Below are 26,319 nucleotides of genomic sequence, written 5' to 3'. Positions count from 1 at the left end.
TATGCCCTGCGCGAAGTCCACGAAGGAATTTGTGGAAACCATCTGGGAGGACGAGCCTTGGCCCATAAAATTCTGCGCCAAGGATACTATTGGCCGACACTCCAGAAGGATGCTATGGATTTCGTCCAAAGATGCGACCGGTGCCAAAGGAACGCCAATATTCAGCGCCGGCCCTCGGCTCCTTTGACTTCTATCAGCTCCCCTTGGCCTTTTGCCCAGTGGGGAATTGACATCCTCGGGCCATTTCCTCTGGCCACCGGGCAAAGGAAGTTCCTGGTCGTCTCCATCGACTACTTCACTAAGTGGGTGGAAGCTGAGCCCCTCGCCCGGATCACCGAGCAGAAGATGCGGGATTTCGTTTGGAAGTCCATCATTTGCAGATTTGGGCTTTCCCGCATCCTTATCTCTGACAACGGTCGCCAGTTCGACAACATCTATTTCAGAGAGTTCTGCTCCGAGCTTGGCATTGACCACCGCTTCACCTCGGTCGCGCATCCTCAGACAAACGGAGAAACCGAGGTAACAAATCGCACTATTTTGCAGGGCCTCAAAACCAGGCTCGACAAATCCAAAGGACAATGGGTCGAAGACCTATACAATGTCCTGTGGGCTTACCGGACTACGTTCCGCGTCCCCACCGGCGAGACCCCCTTCAACCTGACATATGGGACGGAGGCCGTCATTCCACTAGAGATTGGGCTCCCCTCTCCAAGAGTCGAGCACCACGATGCTAGCTCCAACTCTTCGCAGCTCAGAGGCAACCTCGACCTGATCGAGGAAACAAGGGAGGTCGCCCGAGTGCGTATGGCGAGGTACCAACAAAAGACGGCTCAGTACTACAATGCCAGGGTCAAAGTCAAATCTTTCAGACCAGGGGACCTTGTCCTAAGAAGAGCTGAAACCTCCCGACCAACTGAGCGAGGGAAGCTGGCCCCGAATTGGGAGGGACCATACCGAGTCACGCGCATTCGCCGACCCGGAACTTATCAATTGGAGTCTCTAGATGGGGCTCCCATTCCGCGGAGCTGGAGCTCTGAAAATCTCCGCGTGTACCACCAGTAGAACCCTAAGGGGTCCCTCATTATTCAACCATTAAATTTCATTCTATGAATTTCACTCTATGAATTTCACTTCACGATAAACTGATGGTTTGCAAACTTATTCCGAGCTCACCAATTTTCTTGATTAACTCATGGCATCAGGTTTATTCTTCCCTAACCACGGTTGGGATGCCCTGATACCTCGGGATGATGGAGTACCTGCGTGGACTCCCTAAAGATGTCCATGAGTTTATGGTGCGCTCTCCATCGACGAGCTCGGCTCATTCTCCTACCCTGGCCACGGTCAGGATGCCCCGAGACGTCGGGATGCCCCGGTTACCGGGAAGCTCGAGGCGTCGAGACATGAGTAGCGGTCCTCTCTGGCCGGACGAGCTCGGCTCGTGCTCCATCGATTATTGAGTAAGCGGTCCTCTGACCGGACGAGCTCGGCTCGTGCTTCATCGATTATTGAGTAGCGGTCCTCTCTGGCCGGACGAGCTCGGCTCGTGCTCCATCGATTATTGAGCAGCGGTCCTCTCTGGCCGGACGAGCTCGGCTCGTGCTCCATCGATTATTGAGTAGCGGTCCTCTGACCGGACGAGCTCGGCTCGTGCTCCATCGATTATTGAGTAGCGGTCCTCTCTGGCCGGACGAGCTCGGCTCGTGCTCCATCGATTATTGAGTAGCGGTCCTCTCTGGCCGGACGAGCTCGGCTCGTGCTCCATCGATTATTGAGTAGCGGTCCTCTCTGGCCGGACGAGCTCGGCTCGTGCTCCATCGATTATTGAGTAGCGGTCCTCTCTGACCGGACGAGCTCGGCTCGTGCTCCATCGATTATTGAGTAGCGGTCCTCTGACCGGACGAGCTCGGCTCGTGCTCCTACCCCGACCTCGGCCGGGATGCCTCGAGACGTCGAGATGCCCCGGTTCATCGGGATGCCCCGATACGTTGGAATGTTGTCTTTATTGGCCAAACGAGCTCGGCTCATTCTTTACCAGCTTCAACCGACGAGCTCGGCTCGTTCCTTCATCGATGGATTTCTCTGCCGACGTCCTCGAAGAACGGAGTTCGAGCAGAGAAGCGTCTTCAGTCGCCTCGGCGCAAGGACGCATACGGTACAAGGTACCCATCTACTTAATGTTTTTACATTATCTATTCTGGATTTCTCTGCCGACGTCCTCGAAGAACGGAGTCCGAGCAGAGAAGCGTCTTCAGTCGCCTCGGCGCAAGGACGCATACGGTACAAGGTACCCATTTACTTAATGTTTTTACATTATCTATTCTGGATTTCTCTGCCGACGTCCTCGAAGAACGGAGTCCGAGCAGAGAAGCGTCTTCAGTCGCCTCGGCGCAAGGACGCATACGGTACAAGGTACCCATTTACTTAATGTTTTTACATTATCTATTCTGGATTTCTCTGCCGACGTCCTCGAAGAACGGAGTCCGAGCAGAGAAGCGTCTTCAGTCGCCTCGGCGCAAGGACGCATACGGTACAAGGTACCCATTTACTTAATGTTTTTACATTATCTATTCTGGATTTCTCTGCCGACGTCCTCGAAGAACGGAGTCCGAGCAGAGAAGCGTCTTCAGTCGCCTCGGCGCAAGGACGCATACGGTACAAGGTACCCATTTACTTAATGTTTTTACATTATCTATTCTGGATTTCTCTGCCGACGTCCTCGAAGAACGGAGTCCGAGCAGAGAAGCGTCTTCAGTCGCCTCGGCGCAAGGACGCATACGGTACAAGGTATCCATTTACTTAATATTTTTGCATTATCTATTCTGGATTTCTCTGCCGACGTCCTCGAAGAACGGAGTCCGAGCAGAGAAGCGTCTTCAGTCGCCTCGGCGCAAGGACGCATACGGTACAAGGTACCCATTTACTTAATGTTTTTACATTATCTATTCTGGATTTCTCTGCCGACGTCCTCGAAGAACGGAGTCCGAGCAGAGAAGCGTCTTCAGTCGCCTCGGCGCAAGGACGCATACGGTACAAGGTACCTGATGTGGGGTCGGAACCCCGACACCAGCCCGCACACCGGACGAGCAGGGAAAGCATCCGCGTCCTCCCCGAGGTATTGTCCGCTCTGGGATTGCCGCTTCGGGTCTGCGGGAGGTCGCCCAGGGAGGTCGCCCAGGGCCGGAGCCCAATGACAGTCCCAATGACAGTCCCGAGCCCTGACGGCGCGGGGGTCCGCGGAGGTTGCCCCCTACCCTCACGGTTTTGTCCCGCAAAAGGGCCCTCGGTGAGAAGAGGTGTTTGCACCCCCCATTTAAGGCACAGACCTTTCCGCTGATTATCCGATGTGGGACTAAACTGGGAACCCCATCCCACAACACAGCCCCCTCAGTGGGAAGGTCTGTGCGTAGCCGGGACCCTTCCTCTAGCGCCATCTGATGCGGGGTCGGAACCCCGACACCAGCCCACACACCGGCCGAGCAGGGAAAGCATCCGCGTCCTTGCCGAGGTATTGTCCGCTCTGGGATTGCCGCTTCGGGTCTCGGCGGGAGGTCGCCCAGGGCCGTGGCCCAATGACAGTCACCGCCGAGCCCTGACGGCGCGGGGGGCCGCGGAGGTACTACCCCTACCCTCACGGTTTTGTCCTACAAAAGGGCCCTCGGTAAGGAGAGGTTATTGAGCCCCCCATTTAAGGCACAGACCTTTCCGCTGATTAGCCGATGTGGGACTAAACTGGGAACCCCATCCCACAACACAGCCCCCCCAGCGGGAAGGTCTGTGCGTGGCCGGGGCCCTTCCTCTAGCGCCAACTGTTGCTGGTGGTCCAAACCGAGAACGATTGACACGACGGTGTGAACGGGGTTCCGCCTGAGTTGTCTTGGTTGGTGCTGGTTGCGCTCCACCTTCCGCCAAGGAACCTGCAAACAAGCCTTGCACCACCACCAGGGTGGTGATGGCCCTCCGACGGTCAAGTCAGAGGAGATTGGAGGAGGAGAGATGATAATCACAAGTGGGAGAGAGTGCTCTGGGAGGTATTGCTTACCCCCCCTTCTCCCCCCAGCCGCATATATACCTGGCTGGGAGGTCTCTCAGGGGGGTTTGTCGTCGTGGGGCACGATAGAATGGCCACTGACATGGCCGTTACGGGGCGTCGTGGAGCAGCGCTGGGTACGGTCATGGCAGGGCGTAGTGGAGCTCCGCTTTGTACGGTTGATACAGGAGATCGTGGGCAGCATCGGGTACAGCCGTTGCAGGGAGTAGTGGAGCAGGAGGCCGCGGCGTGCCTCTGGAGAATTGCCTGTCGTTATCAAAAGATCTCCGACTCGGGGTCGGAATGCTGGATCATAGGGCAGCCGACCCGGGGTCGGGCTGCGAAGCCGAGGAGGTCCGACTCGGGGTCGGAGTGCTGGATCATAGGGCAGCCGACCCGGGGTCGGGCTGCGGAGCCGAGGAGGTCCGACTCGGGGTCGGAGTGCTGGATCATAGGGCAGCCGACCCGGGGTCGGGCTGCGGAGCCGAGGAGGTCCGACTCGGGGTCGGAGTGCTGGATCATAGGGCAGCTGTAGCTTTCCTGGATACGCGTGCCGATCACGTGGGGCATGGCGGCTCAATTCCCCCATAACAGTAGCCCCCCACTTCCGAGCCTGGAACCAGAAGGGGAACAGGTGAAGGGAGTGATGTTTCGAGATTGCCGCCATCCTTCGGAGAGGCGCGCGCGCTTCAAGCTTCCCGCCTTCTTTATGGCGTATGGCGGTTGCTGCTGACCTGGCAACCTGAGGATTTCGGCGGACATCCTTCCTTAATGGTGTCGATTCGCCTTTGGGGTGCGAGCGACCCTTCGGCGGCCAGGCGTCTTCTGGCGTCATCGAGGTGTCACTTGCCCTTTCGCCTATTTAATCGGGGGCCCTCCCCCGTCCGTCTTCTTCTTTACGGACATTTTCGAGTTTCTCCTTTGCGCTACCATTGTTGCCGCCGAAACGTTCGCTTGCTTTTCCTTTGACGCTCTCGGAGCCGTTCTTCCTCCTCTTCAAGTGAGTTTCCCACTCTTCTACTTTGAGCTCTTCATACTTTTTCTTTTTGTACTAGTGCACCCCAGTCGTTCCGGCCTTTCCCTCCTTCTTGACCCCGTCCTGACCGTAGATTGGCCATTAGGGATGGGCGAAGTGGGAGCAGATAGCATCAAGTCAAAACTGGTCGCCGAGGACTTAGACGGATTTGTGGCTCGGTACCACCTTCCCGAGGCCTGCAATGTCACGCTCCCAGGGCCTGAGGAGAGGATGTCTCATCCTCCTCGAGGGAAGATCGCCATCAATGAGGGCATCCTCCAGGCCGGGTTCCGCTTTCCCCCTTCAGACCTAGTCTTACAGGTGCTCCGGGGTTTAGGAATGGCACCGACGCAACTGGTGCCGAACTCGTGGCGTGCTCTGACGGTCTTCCAGGTTCTCTGTCGCTTGCATGCGATTCCCGCCACCTTGAACGTTTTCTGGGAGCTCTACGGCCTGAGCGGCCACCCCCAGGACAAAGGGTGGTGGTGCTTCGCAGCGCGGCGAGGGTGCGGCCTTGTCAAGGAGGGTCCTACCTCCATTCACCACTGGAAGGAGCGCTTCTTTTTCGTTGATGCAGACCCCTCCTGGGAAATCAGGGCAATCTGGGGGACGCCGGTGAAGTCCCCAATTGGCCTGTCGAAGTTGTCGAGGGAGGAATCCGAGGGCGTCGCCGCCTTGAAGGGGTTGGTCGCCGAGGGCCAGCTTCCCCCGGTGGGCCGCCTTATTTCTGAGGATACCTTGGTGAACGTCGGTTTGAGCTCGGTCCCCACCGACCGTGAGTCCGCCATCGTTTCTTTAGCTCTTTTCTTCTCTTTCGTTCCTTCTTCCTTTCGGTTTCTCAGTCCCTGACCATCCCGTCCTTCTTGCAGAGGTCGACGACGTCATGCGGTCGGTGAAGTCGAAGGCTGTTGGTAGGGCGTCCCTGCTGGAAGCAGTCCGGAGGAGGAAACGAGCTCTTCCGAGCGGGGCCCCACCGGCGAAGAAGTCCCGTAAGGAGATACCTCCGATGCCGACCGACGAGTCCGGGCCCACCGGTCAGGGAGATGTCGTGGGCACCGACCGGCAGCTGACGCTGTATCAGCCCTCCGGTGGTAAGGTTGCCGCTACTCCGGAGGTGCCACCTGAGCCTGCTCAAGACGGACGGGTCGGACGTGATCGGTCCCCGACCCGGCCTTCGACTCGGTCGGCTCCTGATGACTCGAGGAGGGACGCGCCGAGGCCCCGGCCGAGCGGGACCCTATCAATTCCTGGGGCGACCCCCGCCCCGAGCGCGATCAGCCGAACTCTTCCCCAGGCGATGGATAAGGGTAAGGCTGCAGAACCACCATCCGGCTCCGGGGAGAAATCGGGGTCTGCCTTCACTACCGATGGCGCCCGAAATCTCATCGAAACAGTGTTGCTGGAGAAGGACCGTCGGCGGGTCCGGGAGTTGGATGTCTCTGACGTTGGGGCCGCCAGCTGCGTCTGTCTCATGTCGGTGAGTGTTCTTCTGGCCGTCTTTCACCATTTATTGGCTCTGTTGTTCTCCGCCTGACTCCCTTATTTTTCCTATTTCTTAGCTCGCCCAGTACATGATCCGTCTGGAGGAGTGCTACAAGGAACAGGCGGGGCTTTTGGCGAAGGCCGAGGACCGGCTGAAAGCAATGGAAGAGGGAGGCCGGGCTGCGGCAGGCAGGACGACCGGGGACCTCGAGGCGAGGCTCCGGGAGGCCGAAGAGCGGGCACTCGGCTTCGCCGCCCTGGAGGAGCAACTGTCAGAGGCTCGGGAGCAACTCAAAGCCGCCTCGGGCCTCGAAAGCAGGGTCAAGAAGGCGGAGGAACGGGCTGAAAAGCAGTCCCGGAAGATCGCGGACTATCGAGAGCGGTGGGAGAAGGCCCAGCGGTCTGCCGACAACGCCTGCGACCAAATCCGCTCTTTTGAAGCCAAACTAGGCGAACTGGAGTCGGCCCTGGAGAAGTCATGCACGGACGTCCAAGAGCTCCGTTCGCGCCTGAAGGAAGCCGAGGCCGCTCGGGTTGCTACCGAGGCGAAGCATAAAGAGGCTCAGGCTGATCTGCTGAGGGTCTCCTCTGAGGCCGAAGGCCGGATTGTGGCGAAGGTCTTGGAGGCCAAGGCTCAGATTATGGAGCGAGCTGAGGCGGAGCTGGCCGAGAAGAGGGCGGAAATCGGGCGTCAGGCGGTAGAGGCTTATCGCCAGTCCGCCGAGTTCGCCCATGATATGTCGGAGGCAGTGCGGACCTATCGCCAGTCTGACGAGTTTGTCCATGACGCGTCGGACGCGGGGGCCGAAGCCTTCACCTTGGGCTTCGAGGAGGGCCTGGCAAGGGTGTCGGCTAAGTATCCCGAAGTTGACCTGAGCGAGATCTCCCTCCTGGACTCCTCTCCGGCGCCATCGCCTGCTGGTTCTCCTGCTGCTTCCCTACCTCCCGCGGACGAGCCCGGCGTTCCCGACCCGGGAGTTCCTCCAAGCTGACCTCTTGTACCTTTCATTGTCTTTTTTATTTTTGTATGTCGGCGTTTTGCCCAATTGTATGGGCCTCGGCCCTGAAAATTAATGCACGTTGAATATTTCTTCATCTCGCCCTCGTCCTCTTTTTTTTTTTTTTTTTTTTTTTTTTTTAGCTCTTGGTTGCTTCTTGCTGACTTTTGATTCCCGAAGTTCTTCCGGCGCTAGGCCAGGCATCCGAGGGTTAAACCTCAGGAAACTCTTCCGGCGCTAAGCCAGGCATCCGAGGGTTAGGCCTCAGGAAATTCTTCCGGCGCTAAGCCAGGCATCCGAGGGTTAGGCCTCAGGAAATTCTTCCGGCGCTAAGCCAGGCATCCGAGGGTTAGGCCTCAGGAAACTCTTCCGGCGCTGAGCCAGGCATCCGAGGGTTAGGCCTCAGGAAACTCTTCCGGCGCTAAGCCAGGCATCCGAGGGTTAGGCCTCAGGAAATTCTTCCGGCGCTAAGCCAGGCATCCGAGGGTTAGGCCTCAGGAAACTCTTCCGGCGCTGAGCCAGGCATCCGAGGGTTAGGCCTCAGGAAACTCTTCCGGCGCTAGGCCAGGCATCCGAGGGTTAGTCCTCAGGAAATTCTTCCGGCGCTAAGCCAGGCATCCGAGGGTTAGGCCTCAGGAAATTCTTCCGGCGCTAGGCCAGGCATCCGAGGGTTAGGCCTCAGGAAATTCTTCCGGCGCTAAGCCAGGCATCCGAGGGTTAGGCCTCAGGAAACTCTTCCGGCGCTGAGCCAGGCATCCGAGGGTTAGGCCTCAGGAAACTCTTCCGGCGCTAGGCCAGGCATCCGAGGGTTAGTCCTCAGGAAATTCTTCCGGCGCTAAGCCAGGCATCCGAGGGTTAGGCCTCAGGAAATTCTTCCGGCGCTAGGCCAGGCATCCGAGGGTTAGGCCTCAGGAAATTCTTCCGGCGCTAAGCCAGGCATCCGAGGGTTAGGCCTCAGGAAATTCTTCCGGCGCTAAGCCAGGCATCCGAGGGTTGTCAAGCCTCAGGAAAATTCCGCTCGTTGGTCGGCCAAGGCTGGCGCAAGCCGAGGCGACCGGTCGGGGCTTCCGGCTAGTCTGCTCCCGGGATGATCATCGGGTTAGCCAGGCATCCGAGGGCCGAGCCTCGGGAGATTCCACTCGTTGGTCGGCCTAGGCTGGCGCAAGCCGAGGCGACCGGTCGGGGCTTCCGGCTAGTCTGCTCCCGGGATGATCATCGGGTTAGCCAGGCATCTGAGGGTTGTCAAGCCTCAGGAAAATTCCGCTCGTTGGTCGGCCAAGGCTGGCGCAAGCCGAGGCGACCGGTCGGGGCTTCCGGCTAGTCTGCTCCCGGGATGATCATCGGGTTAGCCAGGCATCCGAGGGCCGAGCCTCGGGAGATTCCACTCGTTGGTCGGCCTAGGCTGGCGCAAGCCGAGGCGACCGGTCGGGGCTTCCGGCTAGTCTGCTCCCGGGATGATCATCGGGTTAGCCAGGCATCTGAGGGTTGTCAAGCCTCAGGGAAATTCCGCTCGTTGGTCGGCCAAGGCTGGCGCAAGCCGAGGCGACCGGTCGGGGCTTCCGGCTAGTCTGCTCCCGGGATGATCATCGGGTTAGCCAGGCATCTGAGGGTTGTCAAGCCTCAGGGAAATTCCGCTCGTTGGTCGGCCAAGGCTGGCGCAAGCCGAGGCGACCGGTCGGGGCTTCCGGCTAGTCTGCTCCCGGGATGATCATCGGGTTAGCCAGGCATCCGAGGGCCGAGCCTCGGGAGATTCCACTCGTTGGTCGGCCTAGGCTGGCGCAAGCCGAGGCGACCGGTCGGGGCTTCCGGCTAGTCTGCTCCCGGGATGATCATCGGGTTAGCCAGGCATCCGAGGGCCGAGCCTCGGGACATTCCACTCGTTGGTCGGCCACTTGTCGCTCGCCGCCCATCGGGGTTTCTCTGTGCCCAGCCGCGACCGTGTTTCTCCTCTCCTCCAAGCGTTGCCTGGGGGGAACACGAGAAGGGTATTAAACGCTAATTAATGCGTTACCTGGGAAATCGGATCGCCAGTTGCTGCTGGTGAGGAGTGTTAGTTGAGCGGCCGCGATACGCGGGTTCTTCGAGGAGGATGCGGCCTGGGCGCGAGCGGAGACACGTGGACCTAGGGGTATACGTCACCCGGATCGTCCTGCACAAAGAATGCGATTTAAGGAGAATGACGCTTAGGAAATCGCGGGGAGATACGCCTCGGGAGCCGGAACGGCTCCGGATTCAGTGCGCCTGCATTTATTGGAGCCACCCGTATCGGAACTACCAGGGGGCCGCAGCTTGGCTATAAATACAGGTGCAGGTACGATGGAATTTGCCAAGCCGGAGCTGCAGGTTGCCATGGATCGCGGACCTCCTCCTTGGCATATGACTGAGAGACTCCTGTCGAAGGAAAGGGGAGGCGCTCCCCTTACAACTTCAGCCAACTAGCCGTTTCATCTGGGATCAACAAGGAGGGTCTCCCCGGCGGAACTCCGCTCTAGGCGTTTCATCCGGGATCACATCTCCCCTCCTTGAAGTTCAGCCTCCCGGTTGAGCTCTGCGCCGGACGCTCAATCCGGGACCGCGCCTCCATATACTCTTCCCCCTTGAATCCCTTCTCTTCCCTACCACTGGGGAAGATGGGAATATCCTTTGGAGGCGGCGTTCCCCTGGGGGCAGCGGGAGCTTCTTCTGCGGCGGCTCCTCCTCTTTTTGGTGAGGTGCTGGATGGCGCCTCCGGTTAGAAGTACCCACTTCTGGTGGGACTGCAGCCGCCCTGGGTTGAGGGTTTGGGTCCCCACCTCTTCTTTACTTTCTTTACTCCCTAATTCCCCTCTGGGAATTCCTTGTAATCACACGAGCACGCCACTGTAACCAGAAATTATTGAAATGAAAAGTATTGCACCTTTTTAAATTGTCTTTCTGGCCTTGTTGTTCTACTGGTAATACATCCGCAGGTTAGCGGAATTCCAGCCCCTTGGAATTTCTCGGCCATCTAGGGCTTCCAACTGGTAGGAGCCAGGTCGGTTTACCCAACGAACTTTATACGGGCCTTCCCAATTTGGCGCTAGCTTCCCACCTTCCGTAGGTTGAGATGCCTTAGCTCGCCTCAGCACCAGATCTCCAATTCTGAAAAGCTTCGGTCGGACTTTGGAGTTGTAATATCGGGCCACCCTCTGCTGATACATTGCCATCCGTACCTGAGCCATTTCCCTTGCCTCTTCCAAGAGATCCAAGTTCCCTCGGAGTTGCTCTGAATTGGCCTCGGGTCGGTGCGCGGCCACCCGAGGCGAGGGGAGTCCGAGCTCCACGGGGGCAACGGCTTCCGTGCCATAGGTTAGGCTGAAAGGCGTCTCTCCAGTAGGAGTCCGTTGTGTGGCCCGATACGCCCAAAGGACATTCTCGAGTTCCTCGACCCAAGCTTGCCCCGTCCGGCCGATCCGCGCTTTGATACCTTGGAGGATTGTCCGATTTGTGACCTCGGCCTCGCCGTTGGTTTGGGGATGCGACACGGATGTGAACCGATGCTCGATCCCGAATTCCTCGCAGAAGTCCCGGAAGTGCTTGTTATCAAACTGTCGACCGTTATCCGAGATGAGGACCCGAGGTACTCCAAATCGGACAATGATGTTCTTCTTCACGAACTTCCGGACTTGTGCCTCCGTGATGGTGGCCAGTGGCTCTGCCTCCACCCACTTGGTGAAGTAGTCGATGGCGACAATCAAAAATTTCCGCTGGGCCGAAGCGACGGGGAATGGTCCGAGGATATCCATTCCCCACTGTGCGAAGGGCCAGGGCGCGGTGATTGGCGCCAAGGGGACAGAGGGGACTCTCTGGACGTTGGCGTGGCGCTGGCAGGCGTCGCATTTCCGCACGTGGTCCTTCGAGTCCTCCAACAAGGTCGGCCAATAGTAGCCTTGCCTCATGATCTTATGCGCCAAGGACCTAGCCCCCAAGTGCGATCCGCAGATGCCTTCGTGGACTTCGCCGAGGGCGTAGGCCGCTTCCGCGGGGCGGAGGCACCTTAAGAGGGGGGCGGTAAACGAGGTCCGATACAGCCTCCCTTCATAAAGTACGTAGTGGGCGGACTTCTTTACAAGCCGCCGGGCCTGATCTTCGTCTTCAGGGAGGATTCCTTCGGCGAGGTAGGCGACGAGCGGGTCCATCCAAGACGGCTCCGGATCAATTGCCATCACCGCTCCAGCCCCGTCAATGCTCGGGGCATCCAGGGTCTCCAGGTAGATTGCCCTCGACAAGTTGTGCGCGTCTGCGTCCACTAGGCGGGACAACCTGTCGGCCCTGGCATTTTCGCTCCTCGGGACCTGCTGAATGTCAACACTGCCGAGGTCGGGAATGAGTGTTTGCACCTTCCGGACGTAGCTCTGCATGGTCGGGCTCTGCGCCTCGAACTCCCCTCGAACCTGCCCGACCACCAGCTGGGAGTCGGTGAAGACTTTCAGACGCCGGATGCCGAGCTCCTTGGCGAGTTTGAGTCCCGCGACTAGGGCCTCGTACTCCGCCTCATTGTTGGTCACTGGAAATCCGAACCTCAAGGCATACTCGGCTATCACTCCATCGGGATTGGTGAGGACCAGCCCAGCCCCTCCACCTTCAGGGTTCGACGACCCGTCAATGTGGAGCGTCCAGATCGGGAGATCGAGGCTGGGTGTCTCCGGCGGCTTAGGTTCCGCCTCCTGCACAGTGCACTCAGCGAGAAAGTCCGCGAGCACCTGGGCCTTGATGGCTGGTCGGGGCTGGTAGCGGATGTCGAACTCACCAAGTTCTACTGCCCACTTCACCAGCCGTCCCGCATTCTCTGGATTGCTGAGAATCTGCCGCAGTGGTTGATCGGTCAAAAGGGTGACAGAATGAGCCTGGAAATAGGGGCGAAGCCTCCTGGTCGCAGTCAGCAGCGCGAAGGCGATCTTCTCAGCCTTCGTGTACCGCGTCTCGGCATCCCGGAGGACTCGGCTGATGTAGTATACAGGCTTCTGAAGTCTTGCCTCTTCCCGAACCAGTACTGCGCTGACTGCGGTTGGGGAGACCGCCAGGTAAAGGTAGAGCATCTCCCCCTCTTGCGGCTTGGACAGCAGGGGAGGAGACGCCATGTACTCCTTGAGCTGGTCGAACGCCGCATGACATTCGTCCGTCCAGAGGAAGTCTTTTGGGCGCTTCAACACCTTGAAGAATGGTTGGCAGCGTTCGGCCGACTTTGCCACAAATCGTCCGAGCGCGGCGACCCTTCCAGCGAGCTCCTGAACCTCCTTCACTTTGGTCGGAGGGGACATATCTTGGATGGCTTTGATCTTGTCCGGGTTGGCCTCGATCCCCCGCTGGTTGACAATGAAACCGAGGAACCTCCCGGCCGAAGCACCAAAAGCGCACTTCGCTGGGTTTAGCTTCATGCGAAACTTTCGCAAGGTGGTGAAAGTCTCCTCCAGATCTGCAATGTGCTGGTCTGCATGGCGGCTTTTTACCAGCATATCGTCCACGTACACCTCCATATTCCGGCCGATCTGCTCCTTGAAGATTTTATTGACGAGGCGCTGGTAAGTGGCGCCAGCGTTCTTCAGACCGAAGGGCATTACCTTGTAACAGTACAGCCCCCGGTCTGTTATGAAGGCAGTTTTCTCCTCGTCCTGTGGAGCCATCATTATTTGGTTGTAGCCGGAGAAGGCGTCCATAAAAGACAGTAGCTGATATCCGGAAGTCGCGTCGACCAGTTGGTCTATCCGTGGAAGCGGAAAGCTATCCTTGGGGCACGCCTTGTTCAGGTCGGTGTAGTCGACGCACATCCTCCACTTCCCGCTCGCCTTCCGGACAAGTACGACGTTTGCCAGCCACTCGGGGTAGCTCACCTCTCTTATGAAACCTGCCTCCAAGAGTTTGTCTACCTCCTGGTCGACCACCCGGATCCGATCCGGGGCACAGTGTCTCTTCTTTTGCTTTACTGGTCGGTGGGTCGGGTCGACGTTGAGGGCGTGAGAAACGACCTCCGGGTCGATCCCAGGTACATCGGCCGCCGACCAGGCAAACACATCTGCATTGGCTCGGAGGAATCCCACTAACCGGAGCCGAGCTTCCAAGTCGAGGTTGGCATCGACCCGGACCGTGCGGTCCGGGCGGCCTTCTTCGAGGGGAACTTCGATTACGCCCTCGGCCGGCTCCCCGTGCCGCAAGGCCACTTCGTCTCTGGCGTCAAGTGACTCGACGCTTAGGGCCTCCATGGGCTTCTTCCCTTTGAGAGTTGCTAGGAAACACTGCCGTGCGGTCGGCTGGTCACCTCGGACCTCTCCAATCCCGGCCGCTGTGGGGAACCGCATGAGCAAATGGTAGGTAGAAACCACCGCGCGAAGGGCGTTCAGTCCGGGTCGTCCGAGGATAGCGTTGTAGGCCGAGGGGACACGGACGACCAAGAACCCGAGCCGCACCGTGGCTTCTGCGGGTGCAATGCCCGCAGTCACAGGCAGCTCGATGACACCTTCGGCCGAGATAGCGTCTCCAGTGAATCCTATGAGGGGGGTGGATGTTTTGTGCAACAATTGTCGGGAAAAGCCCATCTTTTGGAAGGCCTCGTAATACAAAATATCAGCTGAGCTTCCACTATCCACAAGAACACGCCTTACATCATAGTCCGCCATAGTGAGAGAGATCACCATGGCGTCATCGTGGGGAGTCTGAACCCCCTTTACATCTTCATCACAAAAAGTGATTACATTTCCGACCCGCTGCCTCTTCGCGACGGCCACTCCTGATACTTCCGCCGAGCCCCCTGCGTTCCTCACGGGCCGAGAGCAGCCCCCAGTGATGGTGTGGATCACTCCCGCAACGGGTCGATTCTGCTCCCGAGGCTCCTGAGGGGCCGGGTCGGCTGGACGCGGGTCTGCGGGGGGACGTCGGTCGTTTACATATCGACCGAGACGCCCTCGGCGAATGAGAGCCTCGATCTCGTCCCGAAGCTGGAAGCAGTCTTCGGTATCGTGGCCGTGGTCTCGGTGGTACTCACAGTACGCCCGAGAAGGCTTCCTCCCAGGGATCTTCTTCATCTGCCTCGGGACCGGGAGGTTTTCCCGCCCCTTGACCTCCATGAGGATCTGGGCCCGGGGGGCCAGGAGTGGGGTGTACCGGTTGAAGCGTCGGTGCGGAGAACGAGGGCGTGTGGCGCCGTGGTTCCTTGCTGGTGACGGGCTTCTGCGCCGGCGTTGAGGCGTCGGGCTCCTCCTCTGGGGTGCCTCTTTTCGCCTTTTCTTCCCGGGCTTTAGAGGGGCCTCGGCGGCCTCCTTGTTCCGGTGGGAGGCTGCCTCCTCGGCGTCTGCATACTGGTTTGCCCGAGACAACAGCTCCGGGAAGCTCCGCGGCAGGCGTTTGTCCAGGGAGAAGGTGAGTCTGCCCTTCCGGAAGCCTCGCTTCAGGGCTGAGAGAGCCACCTCCTGGCTCAAATTCCGGACCTCCAGTGTTGCCTTGTTGAAGCGGGTGAGATAATCCCGCAGGCTCTCTCCCTCGTTCTGCCGGACATCGAAGAGGGAGTCGGAGACCAGTCTTCGCCGGCTACTGACGGCGAAATGGCTGATGAAGAGACGGGTGAACTGGTGGAAGGACTGGATGGAATTAGCCTCCAGGCCGGCGAACCACGCCCTTGCCGGGCCGCGGAGGGTCGCCGGGAAGGCCTTGCAGAGGAGAGGATCCGATGCTCCATGGAGGAGCATAAGAGTCCTGAAACTCTCCACGTGGTCCCGTGGGTCCGCCGCCCCGTCGTAGGGTTCGATCGCCGGCATTTTGAACCCCGGCGGGTTTAGGGTTCGCAGGATCCTTGAGGCAAGCGCCGGCTGGGAGGAGATTTCCAAGTCGGCGAAGGGATCTTTGGAGTGGCCCTTCAGGACCTGGAGCTGTCTGTGGAGATCGTCCACCCGCCGGTCCAGGGAGCGCGACCGGTGGGTGGGAGACAAGGAGCGGCGCGAGGGGGACCGACTGGAGTGCGGGCCCCTCGAGGACTGGGGTGTCTGAGAACGCGCCCGGGTCCGCCTCTCGTACCCCGCGCAGCTCCGATGAGAAGGTCCTGGCAGAATGGACCGCACTCGAGAATCCTCCCCGCGCCGGCGCTCCTCTCCATGGGAGAGGAAGGAGCGCGGGTTGTGAGGAAGAGGCGAGTGCTCGGGGAGCAGCGGCTCCTGAGCCCGCTGCGGCACCCGAGAGATCACACCCTGCAGATTCTGCACTGCCTCCGCGAGGGTGCGAACCTGCTGGGCTAGCTGGTCGAACTGAGCAGGTTCGACCGTCTGAATGGGAGGAGAAGCGGTGGAATGCTGCTGAGAGTGTGTTGGGGACGCAGCAGCCTCCCGGCCAGAGGCGCGAGAGGCTCCGCGACCGGAAGCATTGGAAGCTCCGCGACCACCTCGCCGTGCCATTACGATCGTTCTGAGATTCGTCCCTTCCTCTAGCGCCAACTGTTGTGGGGTCGGAACCCCGACACCAGCCCGCACACCGGACGAGCAGGGAAAGCATCCGCGTCCTCCCCGAGGTATTGTCCGCTCTGGGATTGCCGCTTCGGGTCTGCGGGAGGTCGCCCAGGGAGGTCGCCCAGGGCCGGAGCCCAATGACAGTCCCAATGACAGTCCCGAGCCCTGACGGCGCGGGGGTCCACGGAGGTTGCCCCCTACCCTCACGGTTTTGTCCCGCAAAAGGGCCCTCGGTGAGAAGAGGTGTTTGCACCCCCCATTTAAGGCACAGACCTTTCCGCTGATTATCCGATGTGGGACTAAACTGGGAACCCCATCCCACAACACAGCCCCCCCAGCGGGAAGGTCTGTGCGTGGCCGGGGCCCTTCCTCTAGCGCCAACTGTTGCTGGTGGTCCAAACCGAGAACGATTGACACGACGGTGTGAACGGGGTTCCGCCTGAGTTGTCTTGGTTGGTGCTGGTTGCGCTCCACCTTCCGCCAAGGAACCTGCAAACAAGCCTTGCACCACCACCAGGGTGGTGATGGCCCTCCGACGGTCAAGTCAGAGGAGATTGGAGGAGGAGAGATGATAATCACAAGTGGGAGAGAGTGCTCTGGGAGGTATTGCTTACCCCCCCTTCTCCCCCCAGCCGCATATATACCTGGCTGGGAGGTCTCTCAGGGGGGTTTGTCGTCGTGGGGCACGATAGAATGGCCACTGACATGGCCGTTACGGGGCGTCGTGGAGCAGCGCTGGGTACGGTCATGGCAGGGCGTAGTGGAGCTCCGCTTTGTACGGTTGATACAGGAGATCGTGGGCAGCATCGGGTACAGCCGTTGCAGGGAGTAGTGGAGCAGGAGGCCGCGGCGTGCCTCTGGAGAATTGCCTGTCGTTATCAAAAGATCTCCGACTCGGGGTCGGAATGCTGGATCATAGGGCAGCCGACCCGGGGTCGGGCTGCGAAGCCGAGGAGGTCCGACTCGGGGTCGGAGTGCTGGATCATAGGGCAGCCGACCCGGGGTCGGGCTGCGGAGCCGAGGAGGTCCGACTCGGGGTCGGAGTGCTGGATCATAGGGCAGCCGACCCGGGGTCGGGCTGCGGAGCCGAGGAGGTCCGACTCGGGGTCGGAGTGCTGGATCATAGGGCAGCTGTAGCTTTCCTGGATACGCGTGCCGATCACGTGGGGCATGGCGGCTCAATTCCCCCATAACAGTACCCATTTACTTAATGTTTTTACATTATCTATTCTGGATTTCTCTGCCGACGTCCTCGAAGAATGGAGTCCGAGCAGAGAAGCGTCTTCAGTCGCCTCGGCGCAAGGACGCATACGGTACAAGGTACCCATTTACTTAATGTTTTTACATTATCTATTCTGGATTTCTCTGCCGACGTCCTCGAAGAACGGAGTCCGAGCAGAGAAGCGTCTTCAGTCGCCTCGGCGCAAGGACGCATACGGTACAAGGTACCCATTTACTTAATGTTTTTACATTATCTATTCTGGATTTCTCTGCCGACGTCCTCGAAGAACGGAGTCCGAGCAGAGAAGCGTCTTCAGTCGCCTCGGCGCAAGGACGCATATGGTACAAGGTACCCATTCATTTAATGCTTCTACATTGTCTTGGATTTTTCTCTGCCGATGTCCTCAAAGAACGGACGTCGAGCAGTGGAGCGTCTTCAATCGCCTCGGCGAAGGAGTGCTCATGACATCAGCATATCATTACACTAAGTCCGGTGAATTCCCGTCACGAGTTGACGAGCATTCGACCCATTCGTTGGAAACGAATCTGGTCCGCCCCGGCAAGAGGGTCGAAGTTCACTAATTACGCAAAAATTTGAAGTCCTAGAGACCGCCTTAGGGCTCGGTCGTATTCTGGACTGAGCTCGGAAAGACTTTCCGAGCCCAAATCCTTGGCATAAGCACAAGCGTTGCTATACCACTGGTTGAAGGACCGAGCAATGGAGCTCGGCAAGCCAAACTTAAACTCAAACCCTGTGGCGGAAAAAGCTGAGGCCCTAGAGCCCATATCCTCGGAACCTAAAGCGGATCCGAGTAGGAAAACTTGGACTACGACAGACGAGTTTCCAGAAAAGAAATGTATATTCATTTCAAAAAGGCCCGTAGGCTAAGTACAAAATTTGGGTTTGGCCCTTACAAGTACGGGAGGCCATCCCGACTTTACAAAACGAAACAAAAATTACATTAAGGCCCGGGCCCGACCACTTCGGCTTCGGCAGTATCGGGAGCGGCGGGCTCAACAGTCGGGACCTCCTCGGCCTCGGCAGCGATAGGAGTAGCCTCGGGGGCGGCTTCGGTCGCCTCGGCCTCCGGAGTCTCTGCCTCCGCATCCGGCCCTTCGACCCCTGCTCCCGGTTGGAGCAGGTTCACATCGAAATCCGGAAGAAGCCGCCGCAACTGGTTACGGAAGTCCCGGAAGCCTTGGATTAGCCCGTTCACGCCCTCCTCTTCTAGGAGGTCGCGGAACTCCGCCGATTCGCGGAAGAGCGCCACCGCGCTCTGAGCTTGCTCCCGAGCTTCGAGCTCCCGAGCCTCGTGGTAGGTGCCCTTCTTCTCGATGGTTTTTATTTCCCGCTCAAGCTCCGAATGTCGGAGGCGGGCACTCTCCACCTGCTCGCGGGAGGCCAGCGCTTGCTCGACTCCGGCCAATCGAGCCTCAGCGGCGCGCAGCTCGGATCTCGCCAACGTATGCGCGCCCTTTTCCTCATCGAGCTCAGCGGTAAGAGCTCGAATTCTTCCCTCAGATGCTCCGACCTTTTCTTGGAGCACCTGTCGTTCGGCCTCGGAGGCCTGGTACTTCGCCTCGCTGGCCGTGTACCTCCTCTGGGCCTCGTCGTACCCACGCTGGCACCTCCGGGCCTTCTCCTGGTATTCTTGGACTAGGTGCATCAGCATCTCCGTCTCGTGCAAATGCTGTAAAAGAGACGAAAAGTATTAAGGCGCCACTGGTAGAAAATCTATACGGATTACACAAGTGGAAGATTTTACTTACCCGGACGGCGTTGCAGCGAGTGTAGTCCATGAAAGCATTATAGCTCATGGACTGCATCATTGCCCGGTCAGCTGGGAGCAGCGCGACCCGGAATACCTCCAGCGCTACTCGAGGGTTCTCGAGGGCTGAATCTCCCTCGAACACCGACCAGGTGGGTGCAAGGGGCACCCGTCCCCCCGAGCCCGATGGGCCCGAAAGGCCAGCATCGGCTGGCCTAGGTAGAGCCGACCCCGAAGCTCCCTGATTGCCCCCCGGTTCGGAGCTAGGGGGCTGGGGTCGGACGAGCGGCCGATCTGACCGCCGCACAACTATAGCGGGGCGTGCAAGCACGGGACCCGCTGAACTCCTCCCCTGGTCGGCAACTGGAGCGTCCTGCCGACCAGGGACCTGTGCCAAGGGCGTCGGGCATGGGGGCGCCATCGGGGCTCCTCTGGAGCCCGAGCCCTCGGAGCCCGCGCCCTCTCTCCGATCAGCCTCAGGGCACGCGGGCTGAGAAGGCCCCGCCTCGGAGTTGGCGGGGCGAGAAGGCCCCGCCTCGGGATGCGCGGGGCGGGAAGGACCCGCCTCGGCCACCACTGCAGCCGAGGGAGTCGAGGTTGCCGAGACCTTCTGCTTCTTCCTCGGCTCCGCAGGCTCCCCCGAGAGCTCAGCTGCCCTCTTCTGGAAGCGGGCGTAAAGGACTTCGCTCTTGGTCACCATTTTTGCGATGTCTGCAAAGATAAGCAAAATTAGAACATTAGAACAATAAGGAAATAAGAAATTGCTGTAACTATCCTTACCCTGAGGACGTGCCGAGCTCAAGCCCACGTTCACCAGGGCGTCCTCGCTAATGAGGCCGTTCAGCAAAATCCCGTCCCCAAGGCTGCGGATGGTATCGAAGATCTCCTGCTCACGCGGAGAAAGCCGGGGGAGCCTGTTGATGGATTTAAGTTGGGCCGGCCTCCACCTGGGGTCAAACCCCCAGGACCGTTCAGAGCCCAGGAAGAAGAATTTCTCCTTCCAACCATGAATGGATGAGGGGGCACCATGAAAAAGTGGCCGACCCACCCGGAGGGCGATGTAGAGCCACTCCCCGTCTCCCGGGTTCGACTTGAAAATAAAAAGTCGCCGGAAGACGTTGACAGAGGTAGGAATCCCTTGTAGTAAACACAGTGACAGGAAACCCATCACTGTCCTCCAAGCGTTTGGAGTAAGTTGCGCCGGAACCAACTGGCATACCGCCAGCAACTCATTCACAAAGCTGTGGAGAGGAAATCGGAGGCCGGCCCAGAGTGACTCCGAGTGCACTCCGATCCGGCCTACCGGAGGATCGGTTACCCGATCCCTTCGCCTGGCGGGTTCCAAACGGAACCCGTGAAGAGGGAAAAACCACTCTTCGGTCATCTCGACCTCCAGGACACTCATGGTGGATACTACTTCGCTAGGCAAAAAACCCATTACAAGAGAGGGAAATCAAAAAGAAGGGGGACCTGGGAAAGATACCGGAGAAAAGGGACTTCGGTCTGAGGAAGGCTGGGAGAATAGGAAGCTGGAAGCAGAAAACAATAGGGAGAGAACAGGGGACTGGGGGAGAGTTTATATAGACCTCCCCAACGGCCTGGATCAGCAAAGAAAGCGCTGCATCTTGGTTAGATGATAACACGTGTCGGCCTAAAAGATAGAACGACGCATTTAATTAGGGCTAGCGCTTCGAACGCCGAAGCGCCCCATCGGATCGTGCGGAAAGGCGTCCGCAATCGAAGATCGTGCGGCCCCATCATGAGCCCACGACGCGAGGACGCTTCGCAAAAGGTGTCCCAATAATGAGGCTCTTCGGGAAAGAAGAGACGCCGCCTATTAAAGGCACCTCGAAGCGTTCGATAACTCAAAACGCGCAGTAAATCAAAATTTTCGGAATTCGTAATGACCCAATTAAAGCTACTTTCCGCGCTCCAGCTGATGGCCAACTGGAGCTCGGAAGTCGGGGGGTAGTGTTGGGGGAAGAACCCCAAGCCATACATTCACGGAGGCGCTCGGCCGAAGAGCACCAGCCGGAAAGTTGCTCGGCGAAAGAGTGCCGAACGGAGAGCTGCTCGGCCAAAAATCGCCGACCAGAAAGCTGCTCGGCCAAAGGATGCCGACCAGGAAGGCGCTCGACTAGAGGGCGCCGACCAGAGTGCGCGCCAAGAGGTGCCCAACCAAAATGAGCTGCTCGGTTAGAAAGTGCCGACCAGAGACAGCGCCGAGGCGCTCTGCTAGAAGGTGCTCGCCTAAAGGGCGCCGACCAGGAGTACCCAAAGCAGCCCCGCCACAGGGTGCCCCATTGGGCGACCAGCTCGGCTAGGCACCCTTGCCGAGCCGATGCCTTAACCAAATGTTCAACCCCCGCCTAAAGTCCAAGGGACTTGACAACTCTTACGGCTTGTGACCCGCCACTATCTCCAAGCCATCAAGGCATAAGATCTCCGCAGGCGTTCGGCACGACCCGCCATTAATGCATGAGACTCCCTCAAGTCTCCGATGCACTCAGACATTTAATGAACACGGCCCAAGACGATCTCCGGATCACTGAACCATCAGAGCGTATGGCTCTACCTGGCCACCGGTTCATTCGGTAATAAATGCACTTACCATCTACAGACCCCAGGCCCGCTACGGCCGGCGGTTCAACCACTCCAACATGTCCGATCGACCGTGACAACTCCCTGATTCCGGTCTGATCCGGTCCCGTTCTCCATTACGCCATTAATGGGCTAAATCGTGCCCAATTATTACAAAACAGGACAAACCTCCTGTCACCTCCCAGGTGACCAAAATCCTCCTATAAAAGAAAACCTGGGGGGAAAAGGGAGGAAGAAGAACAACAAAAAAACGGAAACAGATCCCCGGGACTGAACCCGCCGGGAAGCACAAACACAATTGAGGACATCATCCTCTTCGTCTTCTTTATCTTATCCGAATGTTCTTGCTGTCTTCTCCATATACTCTTTTTCCTGCTCTCTCCACATACTTGCCCCCTCTGACTTAGGCATCGGAGGGCCGGCGCCGGGGAGCCCGGCCACCGGCTTTCCTTGCAGGACCTGCACACCCCCCCGCAGCGGAGGACGCAGCCAGCCGGCGCACCGCCGTCCGCCTCCTGCAGCAGCGGAGCTCCTCCTTCCACGGCTTCGCGGCGGCCCCCGGGTCCAATTTCCAGCAACAAGGACCACTCTCAACATCCCTCTTAACTTATTTTCCTTTACCATCTTAAATCCAATCTATAAAGGCATCTAATTCTCTAAAAATATTCACCAAAGCGAGTTGTGAACCTTGCTGGTTGGGCACCTCGCTAATTCAGCCCTCCCTGTACAAAAGTTCTCCCCGCCTTTGAGGAGTGATTTTTCATCCTCACCTTCAGTCAGCCAACTTTTGAAGCCATCCTTTAAGTGAACAAACTTCTGAACTAATCTTTGAGTCTCTTCTCATTCAGCCTACCTTTACCATACAAGAAAAAGATCGTGCACATTCATATTATTAATCTTCCATTTGTTCCATGCCGCTAGTTCAGGGTTGTGTAGGCTGTACTGCCTTATTTGGCCCAAGCTCCATATGCATATATGCTCTAATTTTTCTAGCCTTGCCCATGCCCCCCCTCATGAAACAGAAAAAAAGGTGTTGACAGAGGTTTGGAGTTGTCCTTGCTGTTGTTTCTATATTAATGGATGCCTTGGTACATATTAATGATGCTTGGTTATGAGAGGTGAAGGGCAGGTGAACACCATTCTTTTGATCGCTAGTGAATCTGCTTCTTCCGTGTAAGGATTATCGTTTCATTAAAAGCATTGGTCTTAAATAATGAATGTGGAACTTACTATTTTGCCAGTAACTGTGCTATGCCTTTCTATGTTGTGGATAACTTTTCTTTTTTGTCATGGATTTTATGCATGCTTTGTTAAGATTAACTTGGAGATTGTTTGTTATTGACGACGAATTGTTGATTGCTTTGAACTGAACTGTATCTCTTTTCTTACTCTATGTAGCAAAACCACGTTGGAAATTACACTATTATCTGCTTGATTTATGTCTTCTGTTCTTTTCCTTGGCCAACATAGCTCTAGGAATCTAGATAGGCAAACTCTTGAAACATTGAAGTTATTGCAGTAGGAAGAGGTGGTGTTTGCCCATCCATGATGTTGATTTTCCACCCTTTGTGATTTTCTTTGTTCTTGCCTTCAAGCGAATTATTGGGAGCAAATTGAAACCTGAACAAGAAAACAGAAAATCCTATAACTGAGCAGAGTTTGCTGTAGGGACTGATTGTTTTGATTAACTGATCACATGGTTGACTGCCATTATGTATGATGATCAATTTCACTGTTAATTTGCTACATTCATGAGTTTTCTTCTTGATCTGCATAATAAATCCGTTCACAGCTTACGAACATAAACCGCTCTGTGGCATTCTCAGTGGATAATCTAGTTTCTTATGTGAAATAGATCCATCAGTCGACTGTCCAAACTATTAGGTTCTCGACTTTTTACAATAGAAATTGCTGGTGTACACATTTGCAATGCCAAAATTATAGGAAGTCTAATAGTTCATAGTCACTCCTTTTTTTTCAAAAAAAAAAAAAGAACTATGGTCTTATATTTGTTAGGATGTTGTAGGTTTATTTGGTTTGTGATTACCTATCACATGGTTTTTGTGTGCAATCACTTTGTTTGCTGTAATTGGTTTTCAGTTGATAATAATATGCTATATTTACAAATATCATCTTGATCATAAAAATCATACTTAAATTCATTTGAGACTATATACTAGTAGGATGTATCATTAACTTATTACAAAAGTTATTTTCAGTGGATGCTGTCTTGTTCTTACAGATGTCTTGTGGTGGATGGTGAATAAAATGTCTATTATCTCATGTATAAAACAAGCAAGTGTAGTTTTGAATTTCAGTTGACATTGAATTTTCTCTTTAGTCTGTTTTAATCTCTTGTTGTGTGATCTATTTGGTGCAATTTTGATCTCCTATCATGTTTGCTCTCATGTAGCTTTAAGCCTATGCTTTCTTATTATCTGTTATGATGGGCAAAGAGTTTTCATTCCTGGGGTATTGATTAAATGTTTGATATGTATATGACAATCACATATAGCTTGAAGAAAGCCAGGCTCCTTGTAATGCATATTGTCATAGGTGAAGTTATTTTGAATATCGAAACACCTCAGTTCTCATGTCATTAGGAATGCAAAACTAATTAATTATTACTCCTGAAATTTCTGCATCTTTTAGATTTCATTGCTTGCTGCAGTGGCTGCTTCTCATGAGTTGCCGACTTTTGCAGTGCCGGAACGGGCATACACTGTGTTCAGCATGTAAAACAAGGGTACACAACCGCTGCCCTACTTGCAGGCAGGAGCTTGGAGATATCAGGTGTCTAGCTTTGGAGAAGGTGGCTGAATCACTTGAGCTCCCCTGCAAGTATAGCTCACTAGGGTGTCCAGAAATCTTTCCCTACTACAGCAAGCTCAAGCATGAAGCTCAGTGCAACTTCAGACCATACAACTGCCCATATGCAGGGTCCGAATGCTCTGTGGTTGGGGACATTCCTTTCTTGGTCACACATTTAAGGGATGACCATAAAGTAGACATGCACAGTGGATGCACATTCAACCATCGGTATGTGAAGTCCAATCCACGAGAGGTTGAAAATGCTACCTGGATGCTGACTGTAAGTACGCTTATATTCATGGTATTGCCAACTGAATATGCTTTTCTTCATACATTGGTTTCTTATTTGTTATAAATTCACAGCAATTGCTTAATTGTGCAGCGCAACATGCACCTATGCATTTTTCATCCCTCAGCAATCATTTTTCCCTCAATAAAATGTACACCCGCAAGCATCGGGTAGCAAGTTACATTTGTTAAAGCTAAAAATCCATGAACCTGTGGAAACATTTGAAATTTCAAGATCAACCATGTTGGTGGTCTTTTCTTTCTTCCTTCCCCTTTAAAAATATCTATTAGTGAAATTTATTTGAATTTTCAAGTAGTGGTTTTTCTTTTATTTATCATAAAGGAAGTAGTGAATGTGTTCGCTGATGTAACATTTAAAAGTAGACAGGCTGCAAATCACCATCAGCTGCAACGCCGTTTGCTCCAAGCTAGTACTGAACTTTGCCTCTGATTCTGCCCAGGTCTTCCACTGTTTCGGGCAGTACTTCTGCTTGCACTTTGAGGCATTCCAGCTAGGAATGGCCCCTGTGTACATGGCATTTCTGCGCTTCATGGGTGATGAGAATGAAGCAAGAAATTTCAGCTACAGCCTTGAGGTTGGGGCCAATGGCAGAAAGCTGATATGGGAAGGCACACCCCGGAGCATCCGCGACAGCCACCGCAAAGTGCGGGACAGCCACGATGGCCTCATAATCCAGAGAAACATGGCACTCTTCTTCTCCGGGGGAGAGAGGAAAGAGCTGAAGCTGCGGGTTACAGGTCGAATATGGAAGGAGCAACAAAACCCTGAGTCTGGAGTGTGCATACCCAATCTCTGTAACTGAAAGAAGTATAGCTGTAAAATTTGCATCTCTCAAATCCACAATGCGTGACTGTTAGCGTTGTGAATCTGTGAAATTGGCATCTCCTAAATCCACCTTCTGTCGCTGCTGTCATCGTTACTTGTTGACAGCACTGTTTGCCATTTTATATTTAAGTCAAGGATGGAGGGAGAGATGATGTGAATTCTTTAATAACAGGATTTAAGTTGTGAATTGTCTAATAAACATTAAGGCCTTGTCTGGGATTGCTGTGTTGGCAATGGAGCTTTTAGAAATTTTAGAAATAAAGCTTTCGGAAAGTAAAATTTTTATTATCAAAAGTTATTTACTGTTGGATAACTATTTTTTTTAAATTATTATGAAGCTTTAATATATGTTTGGTAACTAAAATAAAAAAAAATACTTTTGCTATGGTAGAATGACAATAAAGAATATTATATAGTAAGGTATTGTTGGGGGTGGAGGGGGCTATATCCTTTAGTTCCATGAGTAGTGGAAAAAATTGTGCTTATAAAGGGTCGCCATTTTCTTTTCTTCGTAAGGCGTCTTTTGGACAAAGATGTGAGGGGTATCCTCCGTTTTTCCAGTCTCTCCAAAGCAGACAATATCTCATGATAGGACGCAACCTCTTTTTTGCTCTAACAGATAGGGCACCCCGAAGGTGGACCTTCCCATCATGACCCCGCACGAATTCTTTCCACTAGGGGGCTAGTGTTGGGGGTAAAAGGAGGGCCATACTCTTTAGTCCCATACTGCTTGACTAGTGGAAAAGATTGTACTTATAACGGGTCTCCATCCCCTTTTCCTCGCGAGGTGCCTTTTGGACAAATCCGTAA

The 26,319-nt window shown here is 55.7% G+C and overlaps 1 protein-coding gene across 1 annotated transcript in view; it reads left to right on the top strand.

The window, feature by feature from the left end:
• The window catches only part of LOC103711185 (E3 ubiquitin-protein ligase SINAT3-like), a 34,904-nt gene extending 9,196 nt beyond the window's left edge, over nt 1–25,708 (top strand). Inside the window, exons 2-3 of the mRNA XM_008797238.6 lie at nt 24,268–24,654; nt 25,124–25,708. Of these exons, the coding sequence (XP_008795460.1) occupies nt 24,268–24,654; nt 25,124–25,486 (750 nt within the window). The 3' untranslated portion in view covers nt 25,487–25,708. The remainder of the gene's footprint in view (nt 1–24,267; nt 24,655–25,123) is intronic.
• The last annotated feature ends 611 nt before the right edge of the window (nt 25,709–26,319 follow it).

This window comes from Phoenix dactylifera, chromosome 9 (genome assembly GCF_051530095.1).
Source record: "Phoenix dactylifera cultivar Ajwa chromosome 9, Ajwa_hap1_PhDact_Kaust_v1.1, whole genome shotgun sequence".
In the NCBI taxonomy this organism is placed as follows: Eukaryota; Viridiplantae; Streptophyta; class Magnoliopsida; order Arecales; family Arecaceae; genus Phoenix; species Phoenix dactylifera.
The sequence above is the reverse complement of the archived record's forward strand: the minus strand, read 5'-3'. Positions and strand labels throughout refer to the sequence as shown.